This window comes from Callorhinus ursinus, unplaced genomic scaffold (assembly GCF_003265705.2).
Source record: "Callorhinus ursinus isolate GAN/ISIS: 27379988/994484 unplaced genomic scaffold, GSC_fseal_2.0 scaffold94, whole genome shotgun sequence".
Lineage (NCBI taxonomy): Eukaryota > Metazoa > Chordata > Mammalia > Carnivora > Otariidae > Callorhinus > Callorhinus ursinus.
In genome coordinates, this window is record NW_027397156.1 from 1,203,882 (window position 1) to 1,231,814 (window position 27,933).

At 46.9% G+C, this 27,933-nt stretch overlaps 1 protein-coding gene across 1 annotated transcript in view; it reads right to left on the reverse strand.

Moving 5' to 3' along the window:
* Positions 1-27,933, reverse strand: part of ANO2 (anoctamin 2) — a 379,342-nt gene that overhangs the window by 250,630 nt on the left and 100,779 nt on the right. Inside the window, exons 5-9 of the mRNA XM_073888754.1 lie at positions 24,931-25,082; positions 22,563-22,617; positions 20,042-20,093; positions 6,084-6,139; positions 4,870-4,911 (exon numbers count right to left, since the gene is read on the reverse strand). Of these exons, the coding sequence (XP_073744855.1) occupies positions 4,870-4,911; positions 6,084-6,139; positions 20,042-20,093; positions 22,563-22,617; positions 24,931-25,082 (357 nt within the window). The remainder of the gene's footprint in view (positions 1-4,869; positions 4,912-6,083; positions 6,140-20,041; positions 20,094-22,562; positions 22,618-24,930; positions 25,083-27,933) is intronic.

Sequence of the window (27,933 nt, forward strand, 5' to 3'; positions counted from 1 at the left end):
ACACTGGCTATCTTGTTATGTTCTCTATTCTCCTTACACATCACACAGAATTCACGAGGAATTCTGTCCAGGAGAATCTGCCCTAACTAGGTATTTTGGATATCCAGTTGAACAGCAGGAGGCCACCCTTTTCACCTAAAGACCCTTTAAAGACACGGTTTTTTCATAAACTGACATGAGAACTGGCATTCCACCTTAACGGGTTTAGACTTTTATGGTCATAGTCTCTCCCAACAACGGCGAAACAGAACCCGAAACCGCACGGACCCTGACAGAGCAAACTGCCACCACCGTTAGCACCACCTGCAAAGCAGGAAACCCAGGCACAGACAAAGGGGTTACTCCGAGCCTGACTGGCAGAGGAGGCTGCGAGTCCGTGAGTTCAGATGCCGCCCCTTCCAGGCAGGTGGCCCCTAACCAAATCTTACTGTTCTCATTAGATCTCCTCCTCCCCTTCACCTCAGGTGCTTCTACTGCCCTGGGTCTTTATTCCCTCCGCTAGTGCCATCCCTGCACTCACCAGCCCCTGGCTGTCACAGTGACATCATTTGTGGCGCTAAGGGAGGCCAGCATGCATCAGGAGGTACGGGGCAAGGACTCCCCTAAGGGCTGTGGGTCGGCACCGCCTGCCTCCCGGGCTCTGACCCCCAGGGCGGATGCCTCTCCGAGTCACGTGTCAAGCCAAAACCCGAGGCTAAGAACAGCCATCTGCCACGGCCCTGCAGGGAAAAACTAAATGTGCTCCAAGAACCAGGATGGCACAGTTGGCTCCGCCCCAAACTGAGAGCCACGCTCACCAGCCTCACCCCTGCTGGGATCCTGAAAGTGCCGTAAGAAACCTCTGGAGGTCCCTTCCTCGGGGTAGTGCCCTCTGAGCACAAAGCTAGATTCAGTTTGTGGATACGGATGAGGATGAGCCAAGAGAGCTGTGTGAGCTCAGTGCAGCCAGGATGCCCCTGCAAGGGAGCACCAAACCTGGGAGCAACACGGCAGTTAGGGCCGGATGCCCACGTGGTTCCACCCAGGCCGGCTCATGCCTCCCCGCAAGGGTGGGGAGCACTGTAGACCCTTCCCCATCTCTACAAATATTCACTCACACATACTCAGAGACAAGTGGGTCATTGCTGCAGGGTCCCAGAACAGACTAGCAGTCAGGGTGGAAGGAGGCATGCTCTGGAGTCTCTGCCCCATGGGGATTAGTATGGTGGAGTAAAGTGCAAGAAGACATCCACAGTATCCTGTAACAATCTCTTTAAATGGGCAGTATCTAGATCCTTCCAATGCAGCTTTTAGCAAATCCACCTTCTCCCTCAGAGCTACACCAATGTCCTCTTCATGACTGGCCAAGCCTGTGAATAGATTAGGGAAGGTCTGAAGCTCCCTCTCAGTGGACAGTGCCTTATATCAGAGGCCCTGGATATAATTCCAGACATGTCAGCCTGACCCCAAACCTCTACGGCAGGAAGCCACGATCCACAGGGACGACCCTGCCTGATGGATCAGGACATTCAAGCAGCCAGTCGGCTCCCTGGGGGTCACATTTGACAGTGGGTCAGTGGATTTAAGTATTTCATGAAACCATAAAAGAACCCAACTGTTAAAACCATTTGCAATGCCAGAGAATGGCAAGATGTTTGAGACTCCCGGCTCTCTCGAAGGCCTCAGGCTCCTCAGAGAGCGAGACCTAACAGGAAGAAAGATGGCAATGCAGCCAACTGAAAGCTGGTGACGGGACAGGGCAAACTGAATGGGAGAGAAGGGACTCCTACTCCCAGATCCTGCAATGACCTGTTTGAACTGTTGGCAAGTCACTTCAACTCTCTAGGCCTCCTCTACTAGCAAAATGAGTGTGGGAGGAGAAAATCAATCCTCAAGTGAAACCCAGGACCAAAGTACCTTTCTGGTCAGAAAAACAGAAGTGACTCTCTTCACACACCTTTTCGTGGGGACACTTTCTAACCGTCCACTAGAGAAGACAATCATCTGCAAAAGCTGCAAAATCCAAGACCCAGGGTTTAAAAACTGCTAAAGAGAATCGCAGTCCAATGATGTGCCTTAGGCTCCCCTGTCCGTGGGTGAGGAAGCTGCAGGGAGCTGGCGGGGCTTGGGCAGCCCTCCGAAGATGCTTATGGTCACTTTCCTGGGAAGCTTGAGAAAACCAGGCAGGTCTGGCTAACGTGGAATTAAGTGGCCACTGGCAGCAATGAAAAAACCCATCCACACCCGCATTGCTCCCTCTTCGTGCTGCCCTGCTTTCTAGAAAGGTGGGAAAGCCCTGTTCTCCAGAGGCAGGGTGCATCTTGTTAATTACTATCCAGGAATGGGGAGAGAGAGACTTCCAGCCCCTAGCTAGAGCTGAGTCACTGAGGCTGCCCAACTGCACTAGGCAAGCTGGAAGGAAAGAAGAGTGTTCTCAGGGGCCTCAGGGCTTTCCTGGGATCTGCCCGTGAGGAGCCTGGGCCTCAGGGAGATCAGGGGAACAGGCACAAATTGCAGGGAAGAGTAAAGGAGGACACCCAGGTACGGGCAGGATGGGCAGCTTGGGATGCCCTTGCAAGTCACCTCTACAGGCCCCCAGAGGGGGGGATCCCACTGCAGCTCCCAACCCTTCTCCACGCCCTCCAGCAACAGATGCAAGGATTCTCCCTGGCACCCAACCAAAATCCTTCTTGCAGCCCTCTCCAAGAACACTAGACTATTATAATGCAATTAAAACGAATCAATATGCTGCATGTATTCAGAGGTTTGGACTCTTTCTTCTTGAGGATCCTTTTAGGCCCCACCCATATACCACTGAAACTGCAGGAACAAAGCCAGCACGGTGCTGAGAATTCCCCTTGCCATACACAAGACGCTGAGTACCTGACTATCCAGGGCTGGCTGGCCTTTGGACACCAGGGTTTTCGTCCTGACTTGATAATCATTTACAGCGATTGGAACCATCTCCTCACCTTGTTGGGAATCAGTTTTCCAACCCAAATGGACAGGGAAAAAAAAAAAAAAAAAACCTTTTCCTCTCTCATGGATTATCTTACCCCCATCCCAGCAAAGCCTAGTTCCCTAACCATGACCCTGGCAGAGGAAAATAAGGACTGGCCAGCAAACTCAAGGCAAAGCCACAAGAAAGGGGCCTCCTGTCTTTCAAAGATAGCTGTCTGCCTTTTGACATCAACTTTGGGAAACATCCACCAAGGTGCAGCTCCATCCGAGCTGGTCTCTCCCTACCTCCCAGCTTCTACCCATTCTGCCAGTTCTGCTGTGCAGTGGGAATAATTCTATTGGCCTACTCAAAACATTTCCTGAAAGGAAAAATTTTTGTTACAAGATTGTGTTGTTAATAATAACACAACATCATTCCGAAGACAAATATATATTTCAGATGGTCTCCAGTTTGCTTCCCTCTGCCTCCGTGCAGATGACAGAGGTCTGGTTGATTTCTCCCAGGAGGTACTGTGTGTTCCTGGTCTCTGGAACGTTCCTGTAAAGTGCTCTACCTTGCCGGGCTGGGTCACCACCCACTCAGCAGGAGGATTCTTAGGTGGGCAGTGGTGGCGATCACTCTTTAAAGGGGAGGAACATGAAATGAGAGAGTGGGAGGACAGAAAACAGTTGGGGTGAGCCAGGTGAGATGGGAGGAGAAATGCTTCCTCCTTTTCCTTTAACTCTGATCCGGGACTTTTCAGGAAATTAAACACCGAGACTATTAGCATCAGATAGAAAACAGATGAGGTTAAGACATCGCAATACTGCAGCAGATTCCCTGGGCAGGCAGAGAGGGGACATGTGTAAGCAATCACAGCAGTAAAAGACCTTTTATGTTTTTAATACTTAACACTTCATAACAGGGACTAATAGGCAGGATGAAAAGAAGGCTTCTCAAAAGGCAACTTGGGGGATGAATAATTTTCCAGACAACAGAGCTAGGGCCGGGGGGGGGGGGGGACTCCGTGGGCTTCAATTCCTCAGCCCTCCCGCCCCTGCCCTCCCTCCTCTGCTCGCCAGAGTTGCTGATGGCTGGGGGAAGCTGGGTGGGAGGATGGCATGAGGGGTTGACAGCCAGATGGGGCAGTCCCCACTAAAGAGGCGGGTGATCCTTAGAGTGCCATGTCATGGCAGGGAAAGGTGGTGCACCCATGCAGAAGAACTGGGATCTGGGTGAAGGGCCGGGAGAGCGCGGCACGGGCAGGTGCTGCGATTGGCACAGGAGGGGTCCTTCCAAAGGGACGTTTTCCCTCCCCTAACTGTAACCTCTGATTCCCAGCTGCCTGAAGCACACAGCACAACTGAGCCTCCCTCTCCCTCAGATTTCTCAGCTCTAATTTGGGAATGGCCAACCCCCACTTGTCTGCCTCAAGGGTAAGAAGAATAAGTTAAAGATGACCCCCACCCCTGCAAAAAGCCACCATGGCATGGATAATAATACATTTTTATCAGGGACACTGGCTCTGGGAGTCAGAGGTGTTCCAAGCCTCCACTCTGTTCACTGTGGCAGTGTCACCGTGGGCAAGGTGCTCACTCTTTCTGTGTCTCAGTCTCCCCACCTAGAAATTACGGAATTTGGACTCTCAGTGTTTCTCAGTTGAGGCCCCCCGGTCATCGGGGGTGGGACTGCGGGATGGACCTCAGGATGGTGAGTACTGCTGGCCCTCCAGGCGCTAAATGCCCGTAGCACCCCCCGACACATGCTGTCATGTCGATGACCAGAAATGGCCCCCACAGTTCCAACCCCTGGAGGGCAGGGAGCTGTGGAAGAACTGCTGAAAAATACTTAAGCGGGTAAACAGAACTTTCAGGACATGCGGGGCTAGTTCCACACCCACCCACAGTTCCCCGCGCCCCAGCGCTGCGTGCGGCCCAGGGCCGGCTTACCTTTCTGTCATTCGTGTCATCCCCTGCGCTGTCGTATTCACCCTGTAAGAGAGAAAGGAGTGCTCTGCCTAAAGCCAAGGGAATTATCAAAACCAGAGAAAGGAGTTTCTTTTCTATTCTCTGGCGTCCTCCCTTTCTCTCATTCCCCTTTTGAGGAAAGTCAAAAGCACGCCCTGGTAAGGAGCCAATATTCCGTGTTGTGAGGCGGCAACACTTGCAGTGTTTCCTGTGGACAGCTTCGCACACAAAGAGGCTCCCCTCCGATGCGTCCGCGATCGGCCTGCGCCTCCTCAGAGCAAAGGCAATGGTGGAGCGCGTGCCCAGCATACCGTCTGGAGTCACCCTGGGCCACAGCACACTCCCCCTGCCACCCGTCCACTGTCCACAAGTGGCAGCACCTAACATCATGTAGGCCCACAGCAAAGCTATCGGTGGGCAGAGACGGTCATCTGGAAATTCCTTCCGGCCCTCAGGGAGCCCCCCGCTCCGCAGCCTCATTTGGCATAACCGTGTGACACACGCGAAGGAAGTGACCAGCCAGGGAGCAATGCCACCGAGAGAGGGCATTTCATTCATGGGCCAGTTAAGTTCTTCATGAAGCATCTTGAAGAATGTCACTGCCCTGTTTCTAACACGACCCCCCATCAGGGAAAGCTTTACTTACAGTCTGTCTTGTTTTCTCTGCTTAACCAAACAAGAGTATAAGGAATTCTGAGAGATTTGCTTCAAATCTGTTCAAATCTATTTTAAGAAAGAGACCTGATACTATGTACTTGCCTATTAAGGATGAGGGATTTCACACCCACACAAAACGATCACGTACAAAAGATCACCATCACAAAAGGTCGTTTCGGGGTCTGACCACACCTGGGTCTTCGAGCCTCCTTCCACCGCCGCCCACCCACCTTCACCACCGCCTGCTCCCTTCAAACACTCGCATGTGCCCCATCTGCCTTCTCACACCACCTCCCAAAACCGCCGCGGGGAGCATGGGGAATGCTCGCACCCAAACCAGCTGGCCATGGGGGCAATGCCCGGAGAGACAGTTGTCTCTGAGGAGATTCCCGTCGGCCCTGAGGGGGCCACGGTCAGCCCAGGCATGTGAGCGAGCGGCATGACCCCCTCCTGCCCCGCCCGCGTGCATTCTGCTGTGTCACCTGTGGTGCGCAACCATTTGAAGACCGCGCGGAGCGCGCAGCGGAAACGATACTCACGTCATGAAGAGGGTAGGCAGCCTCGTAGATATTGTTTGCTATCAGAGAGTTAATGCCTGTGGAAGAAGGGGAGATGGAAAAGGTAACTGTAGCCCAGGGGTTTCTCGACTTAACCTCTGTCTGTCAGGAAACGTTACCCCCCACCACCTCCCAGCTGAGGTTCGCTGCGTGCTCCTCCGTCACCCCCAATCTAGAAGTTTCTGTGGAGCTTTAGTTCTTAGCACGAGAATATTTGTGCTTCCCACATACAAAGTTATGTTCCAGGATCAAATGGGCTCTCTCAAACCTCACATGCCCCCCGTCCTCATCCCCCCCAGAACACTGCAGACTCTCTGTCACTGCCACCACCACGGCCATCAGGTGACACTACCTGTGTTCAGTGACAGTACAGGAATGACTCTACAGGTTATTATCATTAGGATCAATAAGGTTATATGTCAGAGCATCCCACGGCACAGCACTGGAACTCATCTCTGGTCCCTGTTCCTTCCCAGAGCAGTGTTTATCCCTGCCCATGGCTGGTCTGCCTAGACCATTAGCTCCCTGTGCTAGCATGCCCCAAGGCAGTGGTTCTCAAAATGTGGTCTGGGGAAACCTGGGCATCCCCAAGACCCCTTCAGGAGGTTCACAAGGTCAAAACTAATTTTATAATATAGCACTAGGACATTATTTGCTTCTTCCCTCCTATTCTCTCATGAGTACAGAGTGGGGTTTTGTGAACAGGATGGCATCATCCCCCTGACAGTTAATGGAATGTGTGCTTGTGTATCCTTGTGCTTTAAAATTTTCTTAGTGTTAACTTCTAATACAATAAATATTGACTGAGATAACCCACCTAAACAAAATCTAAAAAATTTTTAAAAGTGCAAAGTGGGGGTGTCTGGGTGGCTCAGTCATTGAGCGTCTGCCTTTGGCTCAGGTCGTGATCCCGGGGTCCTGGGATCGAGCCCCGCCTCGGGCTCCCTGCTCGGCGGGAAGCCTGCTTCTCCCTCTCCCACTCCCCCTGCTTGTGTCCCCTCTCTCGCTGTGTCTGTCTATGTCAAATAAATAAATAAAATCTTAAAGAAAAATAAAAGTGCAAAGGGTTCTTGAGGCCACAAAGTTTGAAAACCACACAAGAGATTGATGTTTTAATCCCAACAGTATTTCATACCACGTGCACATAGCAGACCCTACTAAATATATGCTAAATGAGTAAATGACTCTGTCCCTGTTAACTCCAGTATAGTCACAACAGAGAACTTTCTGCCCAGCACAGAGGCAGTGTTGTGTACTCATTTCATTCACAGTTTTATTCAGAGACTATAAAATGGTCTGTATGTTCTAACTCAGGATAGTCTGTCCTGGGTCACTGGCTCCCATATGGGAGACATTATATCCCGCCAACCCCCAGTACCGAGGACCCTACCATGCAAGGATGCACATGTAATCATGAAGAGGGAGGAGAAGGGGTGAGCTCTGGAACACGGTGATTTCCCTTGTCTCAAACACGCTTTCTACCCTGAACCATTCTTTCCAGAGAGACTGTAGACAGTCAGGAGATGAGAAGAAAGAAAATTGGTTTTAGAGGGAAACATGTATCATGTACTAATGCTAAGTAATCTGCATTTGCATGGCTCTGGATAAACAACAATGATGGTTAACAAATCTAGACAACATTTTCCACCTCCCTTCCCAAGCGATACCCCACCCACATACTCAGAGACCACAGAGGCTCTCAAACAATCCTCTCTCCTCAACAGCCTCCTCTTCCTCAAACCCTGCCCCTCTTTGCCTCGTTTCTAGGGCACAGGATGCCAGGAAGGCCAGCTATGGGCCCCATGTGGAAGCAGAGGCCCTCGGGAGACTGCAGGGGGCGTTCTGAGAAGTGACCACTCTTCCAGTGATCTGAGAGCGGCAGCATCACCAAGGGGCCGGTCCTTTCCTGATTTTAAGTTTCCTCCTTAGCATGAACATAAACCATCTGAAATAACTTTGGGGGGTGGGGGGAGCAGAGGGTAGGTAAAGGGAGTGTGGATGGGGGAAGGGTGCCCAGGGGCTGAACGAGCTGCAGATCTGTCTTACTCACAAGACTACAATTTCACTTTAAGCATCATTAATCAGTTCAAGAGCCATAACCACAGCAATGCGAAGCCACCCTACAGTAATCAAAGGGAGGAGTCCTGAGTCAGGAGAGGGGGTGGGGGTGGCTCGAAGCTACAAAAGGGCTGTCAATGCAGATTGAGGCTGAAGCATCACAGGCGGGGCAAGCTCTAAACTAGACCGCACCCTGTGCACTACCCACCCCCCCCAATCCCTGCACTCACACCCATGGTAGCCACAGCAGCAGCGTGTACCCTAAAGACAGTTCCCAAACTGCATGGAGAAAGTTAAACAGGTGTGGAATTCTCGGCTTTGCTGGGCGCTGAGCACAGTAGCCAAGTGTCTGACAGCAATAAGCTGACAACCTGAATTCATGGGTCCTGCTGCCAAATCCTCAGAAGGATCTCAAATCACTGGAGGTCGAAAGCTGTGTACCCTACCTCCCATCTCAAATAAAGCTCCCTGCGTACCACGTGCCTAAAACAGCTCACTTCCCTTGTAGGATGTCATCTGGCCATTGTTATGTGTGTTCTCTGAAGGCTCACAAGGTATACATTCCCCCCTCCGCCTCACTTGTATCTCTTATGGCACCTAGTTCACTGCTGGGAACACAGAAGAGATAATGGCTGATGAGAGCAACCAGCCCCATGGCTAAACTTACTGCAGTATCTCTTCCCATTTATCACAGGCACCCATCTTCCTCACTCCTCCAATTTCCTATGGCAACCTCTGCTGATGAATAACCTTTAAACTCTGGTTGATTAGTCTGTTTCCTAGAGAAGAAGCCCAACAAGTGGTTCTTTGTCTTGGGGCCAATACAATTCAGGTCCTCAAACCTGAGTTATCCCAACCCAGAAAAACAGAGCCCCAAAATGCTCTAAGGGAATGTGCATCTGTCCTCCAGGGTTGTGTACCTCCTCTTTTCCATCTGGCATCATATGGGTGATCCCAATCAGCAGCTGCTGTAGAGGGAGGGAACAGCACATAAAAGGAGGAGGAACCGGGAAGGGGGAGGCAAGTTGAAAATAACTATTCATCCACAACTTCACCCAAGAATGGGAATTGCTTTGGCCTCTTGGGTCACCCACAGACTTCAGAAACCAATACCCCCAAACAAGCATGGAAATCAGTTTGAAAGAAGACGAAAACAATCAAACGGTTTTTGTTTTTAAAGCGTCTCTGCTTTGAAAACTGAAATTCTGAATTTTTTCTTTTCTTTTTCAGCAAAAATGGGCTAATTCGTTCCATCGTGCCCCATCCATCTGGCCATAATGGCAAAGCTTTCTTCTTCAGGATCACATCTAGTCTTTCCTCTCTGCTCTAGACCCAGGGAGAGAGAGCGAGACAGACCCAACCTCTATCCTACTGCCCCCAGAAGGGGAGCCAGGAAGAAGGAGAAAGCACAGAGGATATTGTCCTTTTCCTCCCCCCACAAAGAGAAGCAGGGCCTGGGCTCAAACACAGCACAGCTCACTGAGGACCATCTCACTGATCCCTACAGGCCCTTTAAGTCACTAGGTTCTTCATACCTCTTGCTCTTAGAACTATAATCCCTAAAGGAAAAAGGCTCATGCTTCTCCTCTGCCCAGCACCAACCACAGCTCTACACAGCCTGACCCAGCCAGGCCTAGCAACACGGTCCCTTGGCATCCAGAGGGTCACGGTCAAGGAACAGAGCAGGGTAGGCTCAGGCGTCAGGGCCTGTCCCTGAAAACACACACTCAGAGCACAAAACCTGAGGCCTCAAATTTAGCTTCCAAGTCATCTCTGGTTTCCTGGACACAAAGGATCAACCAAAGCACAGTTTATGGTCAGCCTCCCAAAGAGAGCCTCATTAAATCTACAAGTGCTGCTGGGTGACAGGGACGGCAGCTCGATTCCCTCCAGGCCAAACTCAAAGGAAACTTTTATCCCATGGGACAGGTACTTAGAGGAGTGGTGAACTCTTGAAAACCCATTTGGTTTTGATTTCCCCCAGAACAGGGCCCAGTCCGCCCAGCATTCAGCTTTCATCCCCGTGCTCCAGCCGGACGTAAATCTAAACCAGAGGCCCCAGACGGTGCATTTAACAGAGACTATATTTACCCATCACCAAATTGTCTTGACATGTGCCTAATTACTTAAATGCCTTTAATCCTGAGCCTTTTCTTCTAACAAAATACAAACCAGTTCAGCTGGATGAATGATAAACCAGATGTTTACAACACACAACATGGTCTGGCTTCAGTCAAAATAATTAAGACATCGTCTCCTGAGTGGGGAGGAGAGATACCCAAAGCATACATTTGTTGAAATGCTCTGACACCAAAGTGTCTATGAAAATGTAGTTCCATCAATCTGTAATTTTCTGTCCATGAAAAGGCAGCAATAACTTCCATATGAAAGAAGTAGAAAAGGTGTCTCTCTCCCTCTGACATGGTCAAGGGGGCTTGGGTTTCTCTCCACAGTGAAGTGCACTTTAAAGGCATATAGTCAATGATATTGCAATAATATTGTATGTACTTATGGTGGTGAGCACTGGTCAATGTATAGAATTATTGAATCACGATGTTGGACACCTGAAACTAATATAACACTGTACGTTAATGTTAATTATGCTTCAATTCTTAGAAAGGCGTTCCATGATAGGGTGAATTTGCAGGGCCCTGACAGTTGACCTTATATTACGTTGATTAAGTAGGCATCATGTAGCTAAGCTGAGTTTCACTGAGCCAACATCGCTCACACGCTACCACCACCATGCAGAACCCAAAGTCACAAATATATCCGGTCTCTGAACACTGTGTGTGCATTAGTCCATAATCCCTCACTTTCAGGAGTAAATAAGAGGGAAAGGATGGGTTACTCTCACAATTAAAAGTTAGACCATCCCAGGTACCTGGATGGCTCAGTTGGTTAAGCGACTGCCTTCGGCTCAGTTCATGATCCTGGAGTCCCGGGATTGAGTCCCACATTGGGCTCCCTGCTCAGCGGGGAGTCTGCTTCTCCCTCTGACCCTCTTCCCTCTCGTGCTCTATCTCTCTCATTCTCTCTCAAATAAATAAATAAAATCTTTAAAAAATAAAAATAAAAAAAATAAAAGTTAGACCATGCCCTCTAACACCATACACAAAGATAAACTCAAAATGGATGAAAGACCTCAATGTGAGACAGGAACCCATCAAAATCCTAGAGGAGAACATAGGCAGTAACCTCTTTGACATCGGCCACAGCAACTTCTTTCAAGATACATCTCCAAAGGCAAGTGAAACAACAGCGAAAATGAACTTTTGGGACTTCATCAAGATAAAAAGCTTCTGCACAGCAAAGGAAACAGTCAACAAAACAAAGCGGCAACCCACAGAATGGGAGAAGATATTTGCAAATGACAGTACAGACAAAGGGCTGATAACCAAGATCTATAAAGAACTTCTCAAACTCAACACCCAAAAACCAAATAATCAAGTTAAAAAATGGGCAGAACACATGAGCAGACACTTCTCCAAAGAAGACATACAAATGGCTAACAGACACATGAAAAAATGTTCATCATCATTAGCCATCAGGGAAATTCAAATCAAAACGACATTGAGATACCACCTTACACCTGTTAGAATGGCAAAAATTGACAAGGCAAGAAACAACAAATGTTGGAGAGGTTGTGGAGAAAGGGGAATCCTCTTACACTGTTGGTGGGAATGCAAGATAGTACAGCCACTTTGGAAACCAGTGTGGAGGTGCCTCAAAAAATTAAAAATAGAGCTACCCTGTGACCCAGCAATTACACTACTGGGTATTTACCCCAAAGACACAGATGTAGTGAAAAGAAGGGCCACATGCACCCCAATGTTCATAGCAGCAATGTCCGCAATAACCAGACTGTGGAAAGAGCTGAGATGCCCTTCAACAGATGAATGGATAAAGAAGATGTGGTCCATATATACAATGGAATATTACTCAGCCATCAGAAAGGATGAATGCCCAACTTTTACATCAACATGGATGGAACTGGAGGAGATTATGCTAAGTGAAATAAGTCAAGCAGAGAAAGTCAGTTATCATATGGTTTCACTTATTTGTGGATCATAAGGAACAGCATGGAGGACATTAGGAGAAGGAAGGGAAAAATGAAGGGGGGAATCGGAGGGAGAGATGAACCATGAGAGACTATGGACTCTGAGAAACAGACTGAGGGTTTTGGGGTGGGGGTGGGGGGATGGGTTAGCCCGGTGATGGGTATTAAGGAGGGTACATATTGCATGGAGCACTGGGTGTTATATGAAAACAATGAATCATGGAACACTACATCAAAAACTAATGATGTACTGTATGGTGACTAACGTAACATAATAAAATAAAATAACATTTAAAAAAATAAATTAAAAAAAAGTTAGACCATTCCCAAACTCCAATCCACCCATACTTTTTGATGGTCAGCAACCCTTTCTTTGCCTTCTTATGCTTGCTTTTCTCCTCCTGCCCATCCTTCCACCAAAGGGGGGGGAGGGGAAACGAGACAGAAAATCCAAGAGGCCCTACTGCTGGCTAGGACAAAAAGGGACTGAATGCTAAATGTCCATATGACAAATGTTAGAAAAGTACTAGCAACAATTAAGTTCTTCACAGAGATGACTTGGTTATCTTTGGGTACTTCAGAAAACCAATGGCCAAATCCCCAGAGGACAGAGCACACTGCACCATTCCATTCCCAGATGTGAGTAGGTCAAGAAGCCGGTGGCTGCCAGCCCATAGTCATCTTTATCTAACTTTAAACTTCCTAAGAATCATCTGGATAGCTTGTCAAAACTGCAGCCCTTGGAGCCCTGTCCCTGAACATTCTGATTCAGCAAAGCCAGCTTGGGGTCTGGAGAGCCGAGGCTTTCAGAGGCTCACCAGGGGATTCGGATGCTGGCAGAGCGCAACCACACCTGAGCAATGTTACCCATGGCCACAGTCAAAGGAGCAATGTAGGAGTGCAATCTTTGCTCCCAATCATCCTGGCCAGCAGTCCTGAATCCTCATCTTCTCTTCCACTGTCTATTCCCATGATCTTTGAGGTCCACAAACATTGTACAACCCAAGTCCTGGCTATGGCCTTGGGACCTGCTCACCATGAATTTATAGGAAAGCCAGTCCCCTCTGTGAGCCTAGCTAGCTCTTAGGGAAAGGAGACCATGTTGGTCCTCTGAATCCAAGTCTAGGAAATGCTGGAGCTGGAATTAGAAGCTTCAACCATACTGAGGGGTCCGTCTTTATGTTACAAGAGGAGAAAGAAATGGGCCCAGAGAGGGAATGTCACTTTACCTATGGTTCTCAATTTGTTCATTCCAGAGCTGAAATGCCACCTGCTTCTCCAGCCTTGTTGGGTATGTGCCTATCTTCCTTTGGCTCCTTCTAGATATACTCTCTCCCCTTCTCTGACATGAATGGGCTCCCTTGCTCTCTGGCTTTCTACTGGGTTCTCAGCAGGTCAGAGGGAGATGGGACCCCCTGACCTCCTCCCTGAACATCCACTTGCTTCTCTCCATGGGTCTCCTCTACCCAGCTCTGTCCATCCATGTTCCAATAACCTCTCTCTCACCTCATAGATCTAGAGCTAGGAACAGCTTTACTGCTGCTCATTCCAGGCATTTCCAACTCCCTGTCCAAACCTTTGTAAATGGTCTCTCCATATTCCCACCTTAAATTATCCTACTTTGATTGTGTCATTTGTTCCCATTGAGACCCTGATTCTCTGGAGTGGCTCCTGTCATGTCTTCTGTATTATTTGCTCTCCTTACATCTACCTCTCTGGCCACACAGCACCTTATTGCCTCTTCTCCTCAAATGTTACCTCGTATGTAAGCCACATAACAGTGGGGATTTTTGTCTGTTGTGTCTCGCTGATTCACTACTCTATTCCTTAGTTCTAGAATATGAATGACGCATAGTAGGTGCTCAATAAATACCCACTGAATAAATGAATGGATGTTACACTGGGAAGACCTCAGCTTCCACCTCTCAGAGAAACCTTTCCCTGAAAACCTCATCCATTTATTAATTTATCTTATTTTATCAACTAATTTAAAGAGCACCGAAGAAGAGCCAGAACACGTGGGTTCTAAATCTGGCTCTAAATCTCTGTTCTTGGGCAACCTATTCATCTCTCCACCCTGAAATTGGTTAACCTCTGCTGACCCTACTCTGCATGGTGGTTTCAAGGATCACATGAGAAATGAGTGTAGAAGTGCACTTGTGCAAGGGGTCCTTATTAATCTGGTTACAGTAATAACTTATGTGTTCAGAGATCGCTTATCTGCTTATCTCAGTTCTCACGATAGAGAGCCCAAAAGAAAGAAAAAGTACCTAGATCTCACAAAGCCCATTCCCTAATGTTGTGGACCGTAACCACAGCAGAATCCTGCAGACCCTCCCTCAATGCATTTCTCTCTCTCTTTACCCCAAATTCTCATAAGCTTGTTCTTCTGTCTCCCGGATAGCAAAGTAAAACTGAAAGAGCAGAATTCAGAGAGGGAGGTTACCAGAGTCAAAAATTCAAGATATCAGAGAGTGTGGGGCAAACAACCCTAACAATACTTGGATGATTCTTAAGGAAACATTTTAAAAACTTGTTCTTAGTGATGATCCTGAATCATCCAAAAAAGGTTACATATGGTTCTATACAGAGAATGTACCTTGATCTATCCTATATAAGAAAGCAGAGAATAGTACAAGAGATTTCAGAAAGATTTCTGTACAAATAAATGTTGCTGAGGACATCAAGAGCTAAACCACTAAATCATATTCCCCTTTCACTTTGGTTCAAGGTCAAATTTGCAGTCCAACTGCAGGAACTACAGGGCCTTATGGTTTGAATATTTGTATTCTATTTTCCCCCTAGTTTTGACATTCTATTTTAATTTGTGTTTTTCCTGGTTCTTATTTCTTAATTTATTTATATTATGCTGTTTTATTGTTTTTCTTGTAAGCCACCTCAGAAATTTTGTGGAACAAGATGGGAATATAAATAATTCCACACATGCAAGTTGTATATAGCTTCATGCTTTGCAAAAGTAGGCACTCAAATAAATGTATTTTCCACAACGAAAAAAGTGATAATACTGAATAAATGAGAGTGTTTCTCTCATTCAATATATAATAAATGAGAATTATTATTATCTTTCATATATTTTCCATCTTCAATTCTAATCTTTCTTATTTTCGCTATCTTCTAAAATTCCCTTCGTAACTGGGTACACTGGCAAAGGGAATAAAGCTTTGTAAACTAGACACAGTAATGACCATATTAAAGGTAATTCCCGGGCTGAAGGATCAACAAAAATACCTTAGAAAACAATGCCAAGAACTGTTCTCCCTTTTTCTCTTCTTTTTATGAGGCAACAATCCTCTGGAGGAATCTAAGTCAATTCTAGCCATTTCTGTTTCTCTATAAAACCAGAGAGAAGGGCAATAAAATCAAAATTTACCCCATGGCTCAAAGGGCCATATTATCTTGAGGCCTCTGAGTGTCATTATATTCCTCAGTTTTTCTGATCTTCTAAGTAAGATGGTACATTGGCCAAAGAGCTTAGGGGGAGCTTGACTTTCCTAGACAAAAGACAAACAACTTGAAAATCAGACTCGGGGTTCTTTTCCACTGAGAATCAGAGAATTTCAGTCATATGTCCATTGTTACAAACCCAGTAATTCATTGGTAGCTACTGTTGAACTAACAGACTTTTGGGTAGGGGTTAGGGCTTCAGTGTCTGGATCTGGGGGGGCGGGGGGGGGAGACACAAACATCAAGTCCATAACAATATGTTAACTATTAAGGGGTTTCGATTTTATCTAAGCAAAATGTGGATCTATTTTACCATTTCAAGCAAACCAATGAAATGATCAGATTTGTATTTTAAAAAGCTCATACAGGCTGTATGCTATGGAATGGGTTAAAAATGGACAAAACTGGGGCTAAGAAGACCTCTTAGTGGTTGGGATAGTAAATTCGGTTAAAAAACAAAATGCAGTTGATGTAGAGCAGGATAATGGCTGTAAACAGTCAAATTGTACCTATTTCACACATGTTCACAAGATCAACCCAACAGCACTTTGTTCTAGTTTTTAGTTTGAGAAATTAAGAACCAGAGTTCACTGAAATTTGGGGTAATGGATGGGAGCTGGGCTGTCCCCCCAAAAGGAAATCTGTATTTTTTGTTTACATTGTGGTTGAGGTTCTTTCAGAGCATCTGCATGATGTCAAGTGTGTAGTCAGATATTTAGTTCTGAGAATCTAGAGAAAAAAATCAGTCATCACTTGATTTATATAATGCCCATGCTTAAAGCACAAAAATCAACAACAGGGTTTTAAAATTTATTGTACAGTGAGTTGCATACTTAAGGTTTAACTTAAATTAGAATGTCACTAAGGAAGAGGCTTTATGATGTGTTAGCCTCAGTTTTCCTTCATTTTTTTCATCATTTTATAAGTGCAGGAAAACTGAGGCTAATGGACACAACACAGCCTACTAAAATCTAACTGAATTTAATGGAGACAGAACTTGAGCTCATTTCTCCATGTTTCCCCGCCAAGGTCCCTGCCAAGATCCTACCTTGGTGTTTAGGACTTCAGGTTCAGTATATGTCAAAAGAAGGCAGGCTCTCCCTTACAATTCAAGAGCCTACAAAGTGGTGGCCAGATCACTATTGCTTCTATAGTAATAGACTTTCAAGACTCAACCTAATTCCACCCCTAGTTCACAGCATCCCAAAGGGAGTGGAAATAGGATTTGAAGCAAAGAAACCCAAGTTCTAGACCCAATTCTGACAGTGATTCAGTATGTGACCTTGGACAAGTCACGTGTCCTCTCTGTCCCCATTTGTAGAATTACCGACATGCCAACTTTCCTCTAAGCTACAAAGTGAATATCAGATCATTTATCTTGATACTCAGACACATACATAGAAGTTAATTACTTCCACCTCTGTGGTCCCTCTGCACTCTGGACATGTCTCTGTAGTTGTACCTAGCAGATTATCTCATAATTATTTGTTTACATGTCTGTCTGCATGGCAAGACTAAGAGTCCCTCAAGGCTAGAAATTAGGTCAAATTCTTTTTGGCATCTCTCTGTTTCTATAACATCATTTGATACATAGAAGGTGCTCAATAAATGTTTTCTGAATGTCAAAAAAAGGAAGAAATTTCTGAAAGTTACTCAACAGCAACAAAATTCTTAAGATGTTTGATTTGAGACATCACCAAAAAATTCAGATCCTCAAAGGAAAAAAAAAAAAACCTTCAGTGTTAAAGCAGAGGGTCCCTAATGGTCTTTCAACAACCCAGAGACTGTCTCTGAAAATAAGCTTCAGTTTTTAAGGATCTTCCAGTTTACAAAACAAACTAACAGTTCTGTACTTAATCTTCTCAAAAACTCTGCAAGATAGATGTTACTATCCCCACTTGACATCAAAGGAAACTAAGTTGCAGAAAGGTTAAGCCATTTGTCCATGGACACAATTACCAGCAACTGCTGTGGGCTAACAGGCTAGGCATATTTAATTAATTCACTGAACCAAACTGATGGAGTAGAATGTGCAAGGCAGACAGCTAGGTGCACTGGGGTATCAAAGATGACTCAGACACACCTAAGGACTTTTTGGGAGTCTAAGCCATGGACATAGCAATCAGTAAGAAAAAGACTGAGTTTGGTGGGAGAGCCAAGGAGAGGGCATTGGGAGAACCTGTGAGACAGCCATGTCTGGTCTGGGGAGGGGCACGGGGGAGGTGGGGGAGGACATTCAGGTGAGGGGAACTGTGTGAGTAAAAACAGAGAAGACCGTGGTCAGGTCAACAGGAAGAGAAGTGGGAAAGAGAGGGAATCAAGTAGAAATCGACACTTGATATATTGATTTTAAGGTTCTGATGAACATCTCATGGAAGTATCCATCTGGCAGATGGAAATGTTAGGCTGGAACTGGTGAGAAGGGGGGGAAATAGAAATATATGGTTGTCAGGGGTGCCTGGGTGGCTCAGTCAGTTAAGTGCTCTACTCTTGGTTTCAGCTCAGGTCATGATCTCAGAGTTGTGGGATCAAGCTGGCAGCTAGATTCTCTCTCTCCCTCTCCCTCTGCCCCTCCCCCACCATGCATACTCTCTCATTCTCTCTCTCTCTCAAATAAATAAATAAATCTTTAAAAAAAAAAAGGAATACATGGTTGCTAGTCGTCTGTACAGAAAGAAAGCAAGGAGGCCATGGGAATATGGAGAAGAAAACATCTAAAATCTAGGAGAAGGAAAAAGAACCAAAGAAAGTCTGGTCCATGAGGCAGAAACAGATCGGCAACAGATTAGTAGAGCAGTAGTACCTTCCTGGATAGCAACTCTCAGAAGTTGGAGGTTAGTAAAGAAGGTTTGGAAAGATGTAGGAGGTTACGAAAGATGAAGACTAAGAAAAAGGCCACAAAATGTGGAAAGTAGGAAGTCACCTATGACATCTGAGGGAGCAGGTTTGGTCCAATTGGGGATGATGTGACATGATAAAAGGCAGATTAATGGAACTGAGGCGTGAACTGGTCAAGAAGTGAGGCAAATTCAAGAATTCTGATAGAAGCCATGAGAAAATACAAAATACATTCTAAGATCTCTTGACTCCTCTCGTTGTTCTTGCAACGAAGGACAAATGGCTGCTCCAAGGGAGGGCGTCAGTCTGTTTCATGGAATCGAGCTGGGCTAACTAATTACCTACCTCATTTATGTCCTAGCCTCATTAGTACCATGGTCCAGACAAATAACATCACATAGAAGACTTGACTTTTTAAAAATTGGAGTGTTACTTGTAATTCTGTAGCAAGATGAATACATGAAAGCAAACAGTCATACATATATCGCCCCCTTGAGAAGTTCTCGGCTACACTAAAAGCACTATCACTATGTAAAACCCGTTCTGCTTCCTACTTCAGTACCATTATCTTGGTACTGAGGCAGCTTATGAGTCGTCCCCCCCCAAAAATCTCCAATATTAGCCATTATTATCATTAGCACTATTATTATTCTTTGGCTTGAGTGACTACATAATTCACTAGACTTGCCTCTCAATGACTTTGGATCCTTTGTAACTCAAAGCTGCCCCAAAAGCCAAAGATTTGCCTCCCCAGAGTGTATTCTGAAGGAATTTCTCTCAAAGGTTTCAAAAGCCTTTCTGAGTGATGGTAGCACCTTTAGAAAGCACTCAGCCTATGGACTGATTCCTGTGGAAAGGCCATGTGCTTGTGCTTATAAGCTCCCATGTTTACCTCGGCCATTATGTGTGTTTTCTGCAAAGTCCACCAACATCAGTTGGCCTGCCCTCTGGGCCCCCAAATGCTGACATTCCTGCTGCAAAGACTAATATCCTCAAATTTCAAAAACAAACCGCCAGGGGAACAGATTCAGCCACATTGCTGTGACAAGAATGCTGAACTCAGGAGCTGCACGTTTGGACTAACGTGTGGCCTCGGACAAGTCACTCACCCGGTGGGAGTCCAGCTCCTTCAAACATAAAGGAGGAGCCTGCACTAAAGGGCCTCTGAGGTGCCTTTCTTCTTAAAAAGGAAATAAGTAAATAAACAACACCTGCCACGTTTGGGTGATTATTAAAAACTTTCAGAGACCGTGGAGACAGGGGTGAAGGTCTGGGAGAAGTTACCACAACATGAGGAGCACCCCGCCCCCAAAAGATGGGGCCCTGCTCCTGGAGAGCAAGCAGGACTTGTGGCCCTGAGTGAAAGCAGCCTCCCCTCCTCTGGGGGGGGGGGGGGCATTTGTTTTGTTCTCTGCTGCCCGACACCGCCCCCCACAGGGAGCCGCTGAAAGGAGAGCTCTGGCCCCCTGGGCAGGCCATCAGCACCAGCAGGCCCAGGGGCAGGGGAGGGGGTCCTTACCCATGGTGTTGTTGGCTCGAGAACAAGCTGTGCGCTTCAGGATCTCGTGCACCTAAAACAGACAACAGCAGGGCTGTGAGCACCGTGACCATGTGTGTCACCACACGAGGGGGCGGGCGGTGGACCAGGCAGCTGGACCCTCTTCCAGGGAGGGGGAAGCCAAGCCTGTGCCAAGCTCATGCCCAGACTGTCAAACCCATTCAAACTTGAGTGCTTTGAGGAAACAAAGAATCTAAGCCCCTCACACATACTCCCCCCTGAAAAAATAAAGAAAGGCTATACATTGACTGCAGTTACAGGAGGTAAGGAAAACACAGCAGGGAGCCCAGACCCACATGCCTCTGGAGGGCTAGGGAGCAAGTGCCTGGGCCAGACTGTCTGGGAAGAGGAAGAGGAGACTCTCCTTTCCACCAGCCCTGAGACGTGCCACACTGGGGAAAGCACAGGACAAGGGGGCCACCTACTCGGCTTCCAGTGCTGGCTCCTAGCCAAGGGGTCCTGAGCAAGCTCTCCTTGGACCCTGATGGTCCACGGCCTTCTCTGTAATGGAGCTGACTCACAGAGCTGCTTCAAGAAACCATGAACGTGCTTTGTAAACTAAAAAAGGGCCACCTACACCTTACTCATTGTTAGTACTATTTCTCTGGTTTTTCCCTGGGTCCTCATCTTGCCTCCCCAGTCAGACACTTCAAGACTCCGTGGCTCGGAGCGCTTCCGGGGCACAGGGCAGGCTGCCAGCTCAAGGGCCGCTGCATGCCTAAACCAGCCGACAAAGCCCTGGACGTGGGGCTTGCAGGGGACTCTCTCTCACCTGTGAGGAGGGCTGCTGAGTCCGCCCTGCTGAGGAGACAGGGACACAGGTAAACCTGCTGACCCGCTAGTGCCCTCCAACGGGTCCCAAGCCTGTGCCAGGCTATAAAGAGATGCCCAGCAAGGCAGTCTGCTCTGGGACAAATAGCTGGGGTGCTTAGACACCCCCAAGGAAGGGGCACGGGGATGGTGTTTACAGATGTGAACACGGTCCTCAAACAGAAGTCCGGGGCAGAGTAGACACCAAAGACAAAATTCTAAGGCTCTTTTCTGCCCCTTCTCACTAGCTGGGGTGGACTGCAGAAAGGGAAAAGCTTCTAGAACAAGAGCTGAATGAGAGAAGTGTGTTCCTCCATCATCATTCACACTCTGATCTTCCAGCCACAGACCTAGAGGGAGTGGGAAATAACTTCCAGCAGTATCGGGCCCAAGAACATTTAATTCACTTATAATACTGTGCAGTAATTCAACAGCAATAATAATTAGGAACAGCGTTTATATGGCATTATACTATTTTACAAGTACTTTCCAATTATTTGGTAATCTCCACAACACCCTGTAACTCCCCGATAGACATGAGACCCAAGCTACAGGGAGATTTAAATGGCTTGTAATAGCATCAGCCAAATAAAATGAGAAGTTGATGCCTTTTTCCATAGGGTCATAAAAGAAATGATGTGCCCATTTTAAACCTTCCTAAACACAAGCCTAAGGGACCTGAGGTGTTTCCTTGCCCAACCTGCAAGCAAAGAGTGAAGGCCATGTACTCAATGTACCCTGCAATTGTTCTGTAGCTTCCTCTAATCACCTGGCCTTTATTCTTCTTATCACTCTTCTGACTTGGAAGTCCTTCTAGATACCTAATCCTCACTCCTCCTCTGTGGAAACTTAAGTTCTTCCCTAGGAATCAATGGAAACACACTGCCATGTTCCCACTGTGGCATGAGTAAGTGTGCAGCATTTTCTGGGCCCCCCTTTTTCTCCTCTGTCCTTAGGCTGAGTGCTCTCTAGGCAGAGAGAATAAAGGGATCAGTGAAGGGAGACAGGCCACAGCTCAGACAGGGGCCACAAGGGCACAGGCCATATACAGATTTTCATTAGAATCAATCATCCTGCAAAATTCAAAACCTTGATTTCAAAAGGCCAAAAAAAAAAAAAAATAGTAGAACAGCTAGAGTCATGAATTTTGGCTTTCTACTGAATGGGCTGGTAATTTTATTCTTGGACAAACTGGCTAGTTCCAGCATTCCCTGGGATACAGATGCACAAGACTCCTTGAGGGGAAAAGAAACACAGTAGCCCAGCAATGGGTCCTCGTTCAGACACTAATGATCTGTATGAATGTTTTTTAGTCCATTGCTTCTCAGAGCCTCAGTTTCCCCAACTGTAAAGCAAGGGTGGGGGGATCGCCTGATTAGCTGAAATCCCCCACCAGCTGTCACATTTCCTGTTTTTGTGATTCCAAGACGGGCCCTGGTGGAGATCCTAAAGAGAAGGCCCTTCTCTCAACCTGTAAGTGAGGGTAGTTATTTGCTATGCCCTTTGCAAGGAAGATGGAGAAGCTCCTGTACATGCCTCTCGGTTGCTAGGCAACCCCAAGCAAATGACACCAGGAGGTAGCAGGGAGAGCAGGAGAACTCCTGCCACACTGGGTACTCAGCCTTCCCCTCACTTCCACAGCCTGCCACCCCCGGTTGACCTGCATACTTACAATGCGGCTACGGGTGGCATTATCAAAGAAGGTGTCCTTGTCCTGGATGTTGTACCTGGAGACACCAAGAAAACAGAAGGTCGACTCATTTCATGACCTTGGTCCTGAGACCACTGTCACCCCAGGCCCAGAGCAAATCTTCAGAAGGCAACACAGCAAGATGTGTAAGACGCACATACTCGCACATGCTCACGCACACAGTGTTCATCATTTTTCTTGACCCAGTAATTCTGAGAGCTTGTCACAGAAATGTATCCTAGGAAATATAAGTTCAATAGAAGAAAGAAGCTCCATACATAAAAATGTTCATTACAAAGTCACTTATAATAAGGATTATGGACATAAACTGTAATTCCAAAATCGGTAAGATGGATGATCATGCAGTCATTGAAAATTATCATTAGGAGAAATTCATAAATAGGAAATTCTAGACTGTGATGCAAAATATTATACTATGAGATGTTTTACACATAAAAGTATGTAGAAAGGATTCCTATGCACGAACAAAGACAGTAAAAAATACAACCACCACCCAAAAGAGTAAAGTTTCCAGGTGCTGGGATGGTAACTCTTTGTTTTTCGAACTTTCATTTAATGTTGTCACTATTGTCCCATCAATTAGCTACCAAACTCCTAATTATGCCTGTGTCTGTTCTAAACTTCAAACTGTGACCTTTCACTAAAAAGAACACTTGCGTAGAGCTGACTGTGCTCCAAGCCCTGAGGCCCCAGATGCCTGGAACATGCCCCCAGCCCCCCTCCCCCTCCCTGGAGCCCAATCACATTGGGGGGGGGTGTCTTCTAGCAAAAGATGAAGAGCAGAGCATGGTAGTCTGTAGACCACTGCTAGGAAAACTCAGAGGATGGAGAGCATCTTTGGGGTAGGAAGAACAGAAGATTCTTCCAGATGGAGGTGTTTAGGAACTGGATTTGAAGGGTCCCAGGCACCAAATGAATGGGAGACACATGCGTGGGGCAGCGCAGATACCAGCACTGGCATGAAGGCAGGCCCAGGGAAGGGGAAGCATGGAAGAAGCACAGAGCACAAAAAGAAGAGCAGGCCAGGGGGTCAACGTGCCAGTCCCAGTTCAGCCACTTCATGCTGTGTGACCTCGAACAGCCCCCAGGCCTTGGCTTCCTCTAAAAGACAGACAGTTCTATCTGAATGGTCACCTCATGAGGGGAGGTGATATTGTGACTTATAATAAATATATCTTTTGGTCTTCATCCCAGGCTCCTGACTCACAACTCCCCAAACCCTTGGAATTTCCTGAGCAACAAGAGCAATGGGAGCATCTTTTGTCATAATATTTGGTCTCCTGCCTCAGTTCCTGAAATCGCTTCAGAGCCACAAAGGTGAGATGGGTGTCTTGTTATGCATCACAAGTCCCTTTCCACCACAACTGGGCTTATGTCAGGGAGGTGACTTTTGGAAATCTCCTAAAGATGAAGAGAGGAGCAGCTGGTTGCCAGGGGAACCAACCAAGAATAGAGGGTTGGAATTTTCAGCCCCACCCCTGATTTCTGGGGAGAGGACAGGGGCTGGAGGTTGAATCAATCTCCAATGGCCCATGATTTAATCAACCAAGCCTACATAACAAAGCCTCTATAAAAACCCAAAAGAAAGGATTTGGAGAGTTTCCAGGTTGGGGAACCAGAACATTCCCATGTGCCACCATGTTGGGCCCCACGTTCCACAAGGACACAAGCACTCTCATTCAGAACCTCCCTTTCTGCATCTCTTCACCAGGCTGTTGCTTTGTATCCTTTGTAATAAATCAGGAAACTAGTGAGTAAACCGGTTTTCTGAGTTCTGAGAGCTTCTCTAGCAAATTAATCAAACCCAAAGAGGAGGTCGTGGAAACCTCTGGACTACAGCCAGCCAGTCACAGGTACAGGGAACAACCTGGACCTGCCGTTGGCATCTGAGGAGAGTACACGAGGAGGCAGCTGGGGACACAAAACTCCTGAAGCTTTATCCTCCTTCTCTCTGGCTGATGACAATATGTTGGAGTCCTATTAGACTAGGAACTGGGCAGAACAGTTGCCCCACAGAAGGGAAACTGGTATCCGACCATTTTCTCATAGAGTCCTAAGGTTTATGGCTGCGTGCTCCATGATTTGCCATCCATCGTGCCAAAGGACTGAAATGGCAGGTGTCCCTACAAGCCACTGGGCAAATTTGGGGGAGCTCTTTGGGATAGTGTCACTTAGGGAAGGGGATTCAGGAAGCAGATCCAGGGAACTCTTGGCTGTGAGAGCATGCCCCCTCCCCTATCTCCCAGGCCCTGGGGCTCTCACTGTGGGAGCTGTTTGACTTCCCCTCCCATCCCCGCCCACATCCCTACCCCCCAGCGTCCATACTCACAGGTACATTTTCTCCCTGGAGAACGGGTAGGAGAGGTTTTTCATCTTGTTGTTACTGTGCTCCGGAACTCTGGGTTTCAGGGGCGAGCTCAGTGTCTGCAGAAGTTCATTGAACTTCTTTGCAATGCTGCCTTCTGATTTGATCTCGTACATCTAGGGAAGGCAAAGCCACAGGCCTAAAAAAGGAGGCCACATCCAACAGAGAGAAGAGTGACTCACTCACAACCACGGCAGCACAGGGCACCGAACCCCCAGTGGGGGACACTCTGGAAAGAGGAGGAGACTGGCAGAAGCAAGCAGAGGCCTTCCCCCCCCTCCCCCTGCCGCTGCTTTCACAAGGGCGTGGGCTCCGGACCTCCTCTCGGTCCTCTGTGTGAATGGAGGTAACCGGTGCAGAGAAAGAAGTGAGGAGGCCAAATTCGCTACATGACCTCATTACCTCATCTGAAGAGAAACAGAAGACCTACTACGTGAGTCGCCATACTAAGTGCTCTAGACAAATTAGCTCCAACGCACACAGCAAACCAGCTAAGCAAGCACTACTACTCTCATGCTACGATGAGTAAATTAAGGCTCAGAAAGGTGTGATGCCATCAAGAAAGGTCACACAGATAGTAACTGAGTGACAGCGTGATTCCAACTCCTCAACCGAATCGAAGTCTGCACTCCACGGCTACGCCATGCCCCTATGTGATCACCCACATCCCTTTCTTTGTGTGTTCCTCCTAGGAAATATCTGATAAATGAGTCTGCCTTCAAAGTATTAAAACTAAGGAGTACCTGCCCTGAGTAAGGCATAGAGTTAGTACCAAGATAATTATTGACATTTATAGTACATAGAGCTTTTCATAATACACAGGGTGCTTTTGCAGACACTGTAGCTCTTGGTCTTCCTAGTTTATAGATGTAGTCTTTGAGACATGGAGGTTGTACTTCTCATAGCAAAGCCATGGTGGATTAAAGATGGCCACAAATTTTATACACAGATTTTCCTCTTAAGAGGTGCTGTTCTGTTCCCACCCCCTTAAATCTGAGTTAGCTCTGTAGCTGCTTAACCAGTACAGAGAAGGGACACTATGCTAGCTACATCCTTAAGAAGGTGGGCAGTTCTGCTTTGGTCTGCCTTGGTCTCTGGAAGCCCGGTGCCTCTAGGAGGAAGTCAATGGGGAGGTTAGAGGAGTCCGAAAGACAAAGGACTTAGGCTGAGCCAGGCCTTTCAGCTGCCCGGCCATGCATCAGGCCTATGAGGGAAGTCTTCTTGGACCCTCCTGCCCAGCTCAAACCCCAGCTAAATTCCCCTGAGTGACCCAACTCGATACTCCATGGAACAGAAGAATCCCCCAGCCCAGCTCTGTTCAAGTTTCTGACCAAAAACTCATCAGAAAGAAAAAAGTGACTTGTGTTCTCAGCTGCTAAGTGTGGGCTAATTTGTCATGCTGCAAAAGGAGACCAGAACAAGAGCCAACAGCCAGATCTTCTAGCTTGAAAGCCGATTTTCTTCTCTATCACGATATCCCTCCGGGGGCTTAAATCTAGAGAGGCAGTAAAACAGGTATGAAATACAAGAGAGACAGAGATAAATGCCACAAAAGTCACACAAAGTATTTGGGGGTTCAAAAAAAAAGGAGACAGGGCATCCAGTTGATGAATCAGAAAAAAGTTTCATCCAGGGAGTAGCATTTCTGTTGGGCTTTCACAGAAAGGTAACTTTCTTTTGTTATCATTTTGTTCTTCAACAATATAGTAAGTTGAGGGAGGGGAAGAACATCCCCAATCTAACAACTGAAACATAACCGCGGTTTATTTATTCTAACAAAATTTTTGATGCATTTTGATTTTATTTCAACTCCAAAATTAACACCATTCTAGTAAACAAACAAACCAAAACCACAAAAGTATGTTAACTAAGTGTGACCAGCTCCTTTTACTTCCAACCCAATCCCACCCTCCTTTCCAGAGGAAATCTCTACTAACAATTAGAAGTACGTTTCATCCCACTTTCCACACACATTCTTTTCTAAACACAACTATGATCATATTTCCTGTATTGTTCTACCATTTGCCTGTTTCACTTAGCAATATAGCACAGATATATTATCTTTCCAGGTCAGTTCACATACAACTACCTTAAGGAATGCATAATATTACACAGCAGATGTGAATGTTAATGGGTTGAGTCATTTCCCTAGTGACGGGCATTTATTTTATTTTCTATACATGCATTATCTTGTTTGATCATACCTCTTTATTAACGTTACCTTATAAATAGTTTGAATGAATAAGGCTGGAGGAGATGCAGGAAAAGACATTCTAGGCAAACAAAAAGGTAGAAAAGTTCAAGCTGCACTGAAGAAGGGTGTAAATGGCCCGGTTTCTGCAGCACATAGTGTAAACCAGCTAGGAACTGCACTGCCGGAGCATCTGAACCCCCTGGCAAAGCCTGTGCTCTTGACAGCTCTACCCTACCGCTTCATTTGCTAAAGCATGAGTTATCATGGGGGGAAAACAGTGTGCAACTTACAATAATGCCTCTATTGTCATTAAGTTCCTGACCATCCTGCCCAACCTCTCCTTCACGCACACTGGTCACTCTAATGCAAAGGGTTTACCCCTCAGGAATCCTTGGGCCTTGAGGGATGGGGGGCAGAAAGACGACCCCCTCATGGGTTCCCAGAACACATCTCACAGGTCATCCCAGAGGGCAGGTGCTGACCAGGCACGTGCCCTGCACTGAGGCTGCAGTATGCTCATTATACCCATCACCATGTGTCTTTCAATGGCAAGTGCATGGAAATTGAAGTTTCAGAACAGGAGGGAAGCTGATGGACTCTGTCTTCCAGATGCCTTGGAATGACAGACTTGGACCCACCAGGGTACTTCTTCTTTGTCTACTTCTCTCCACATCCACCTCTGCTTTCTTCGTCTGGAAAGCCTTCAACTACTACAGTAACTGGTTTCCCCATATCTTCTGCTTAGAGTTACCAAGTTTACCAAAGAAAAATTC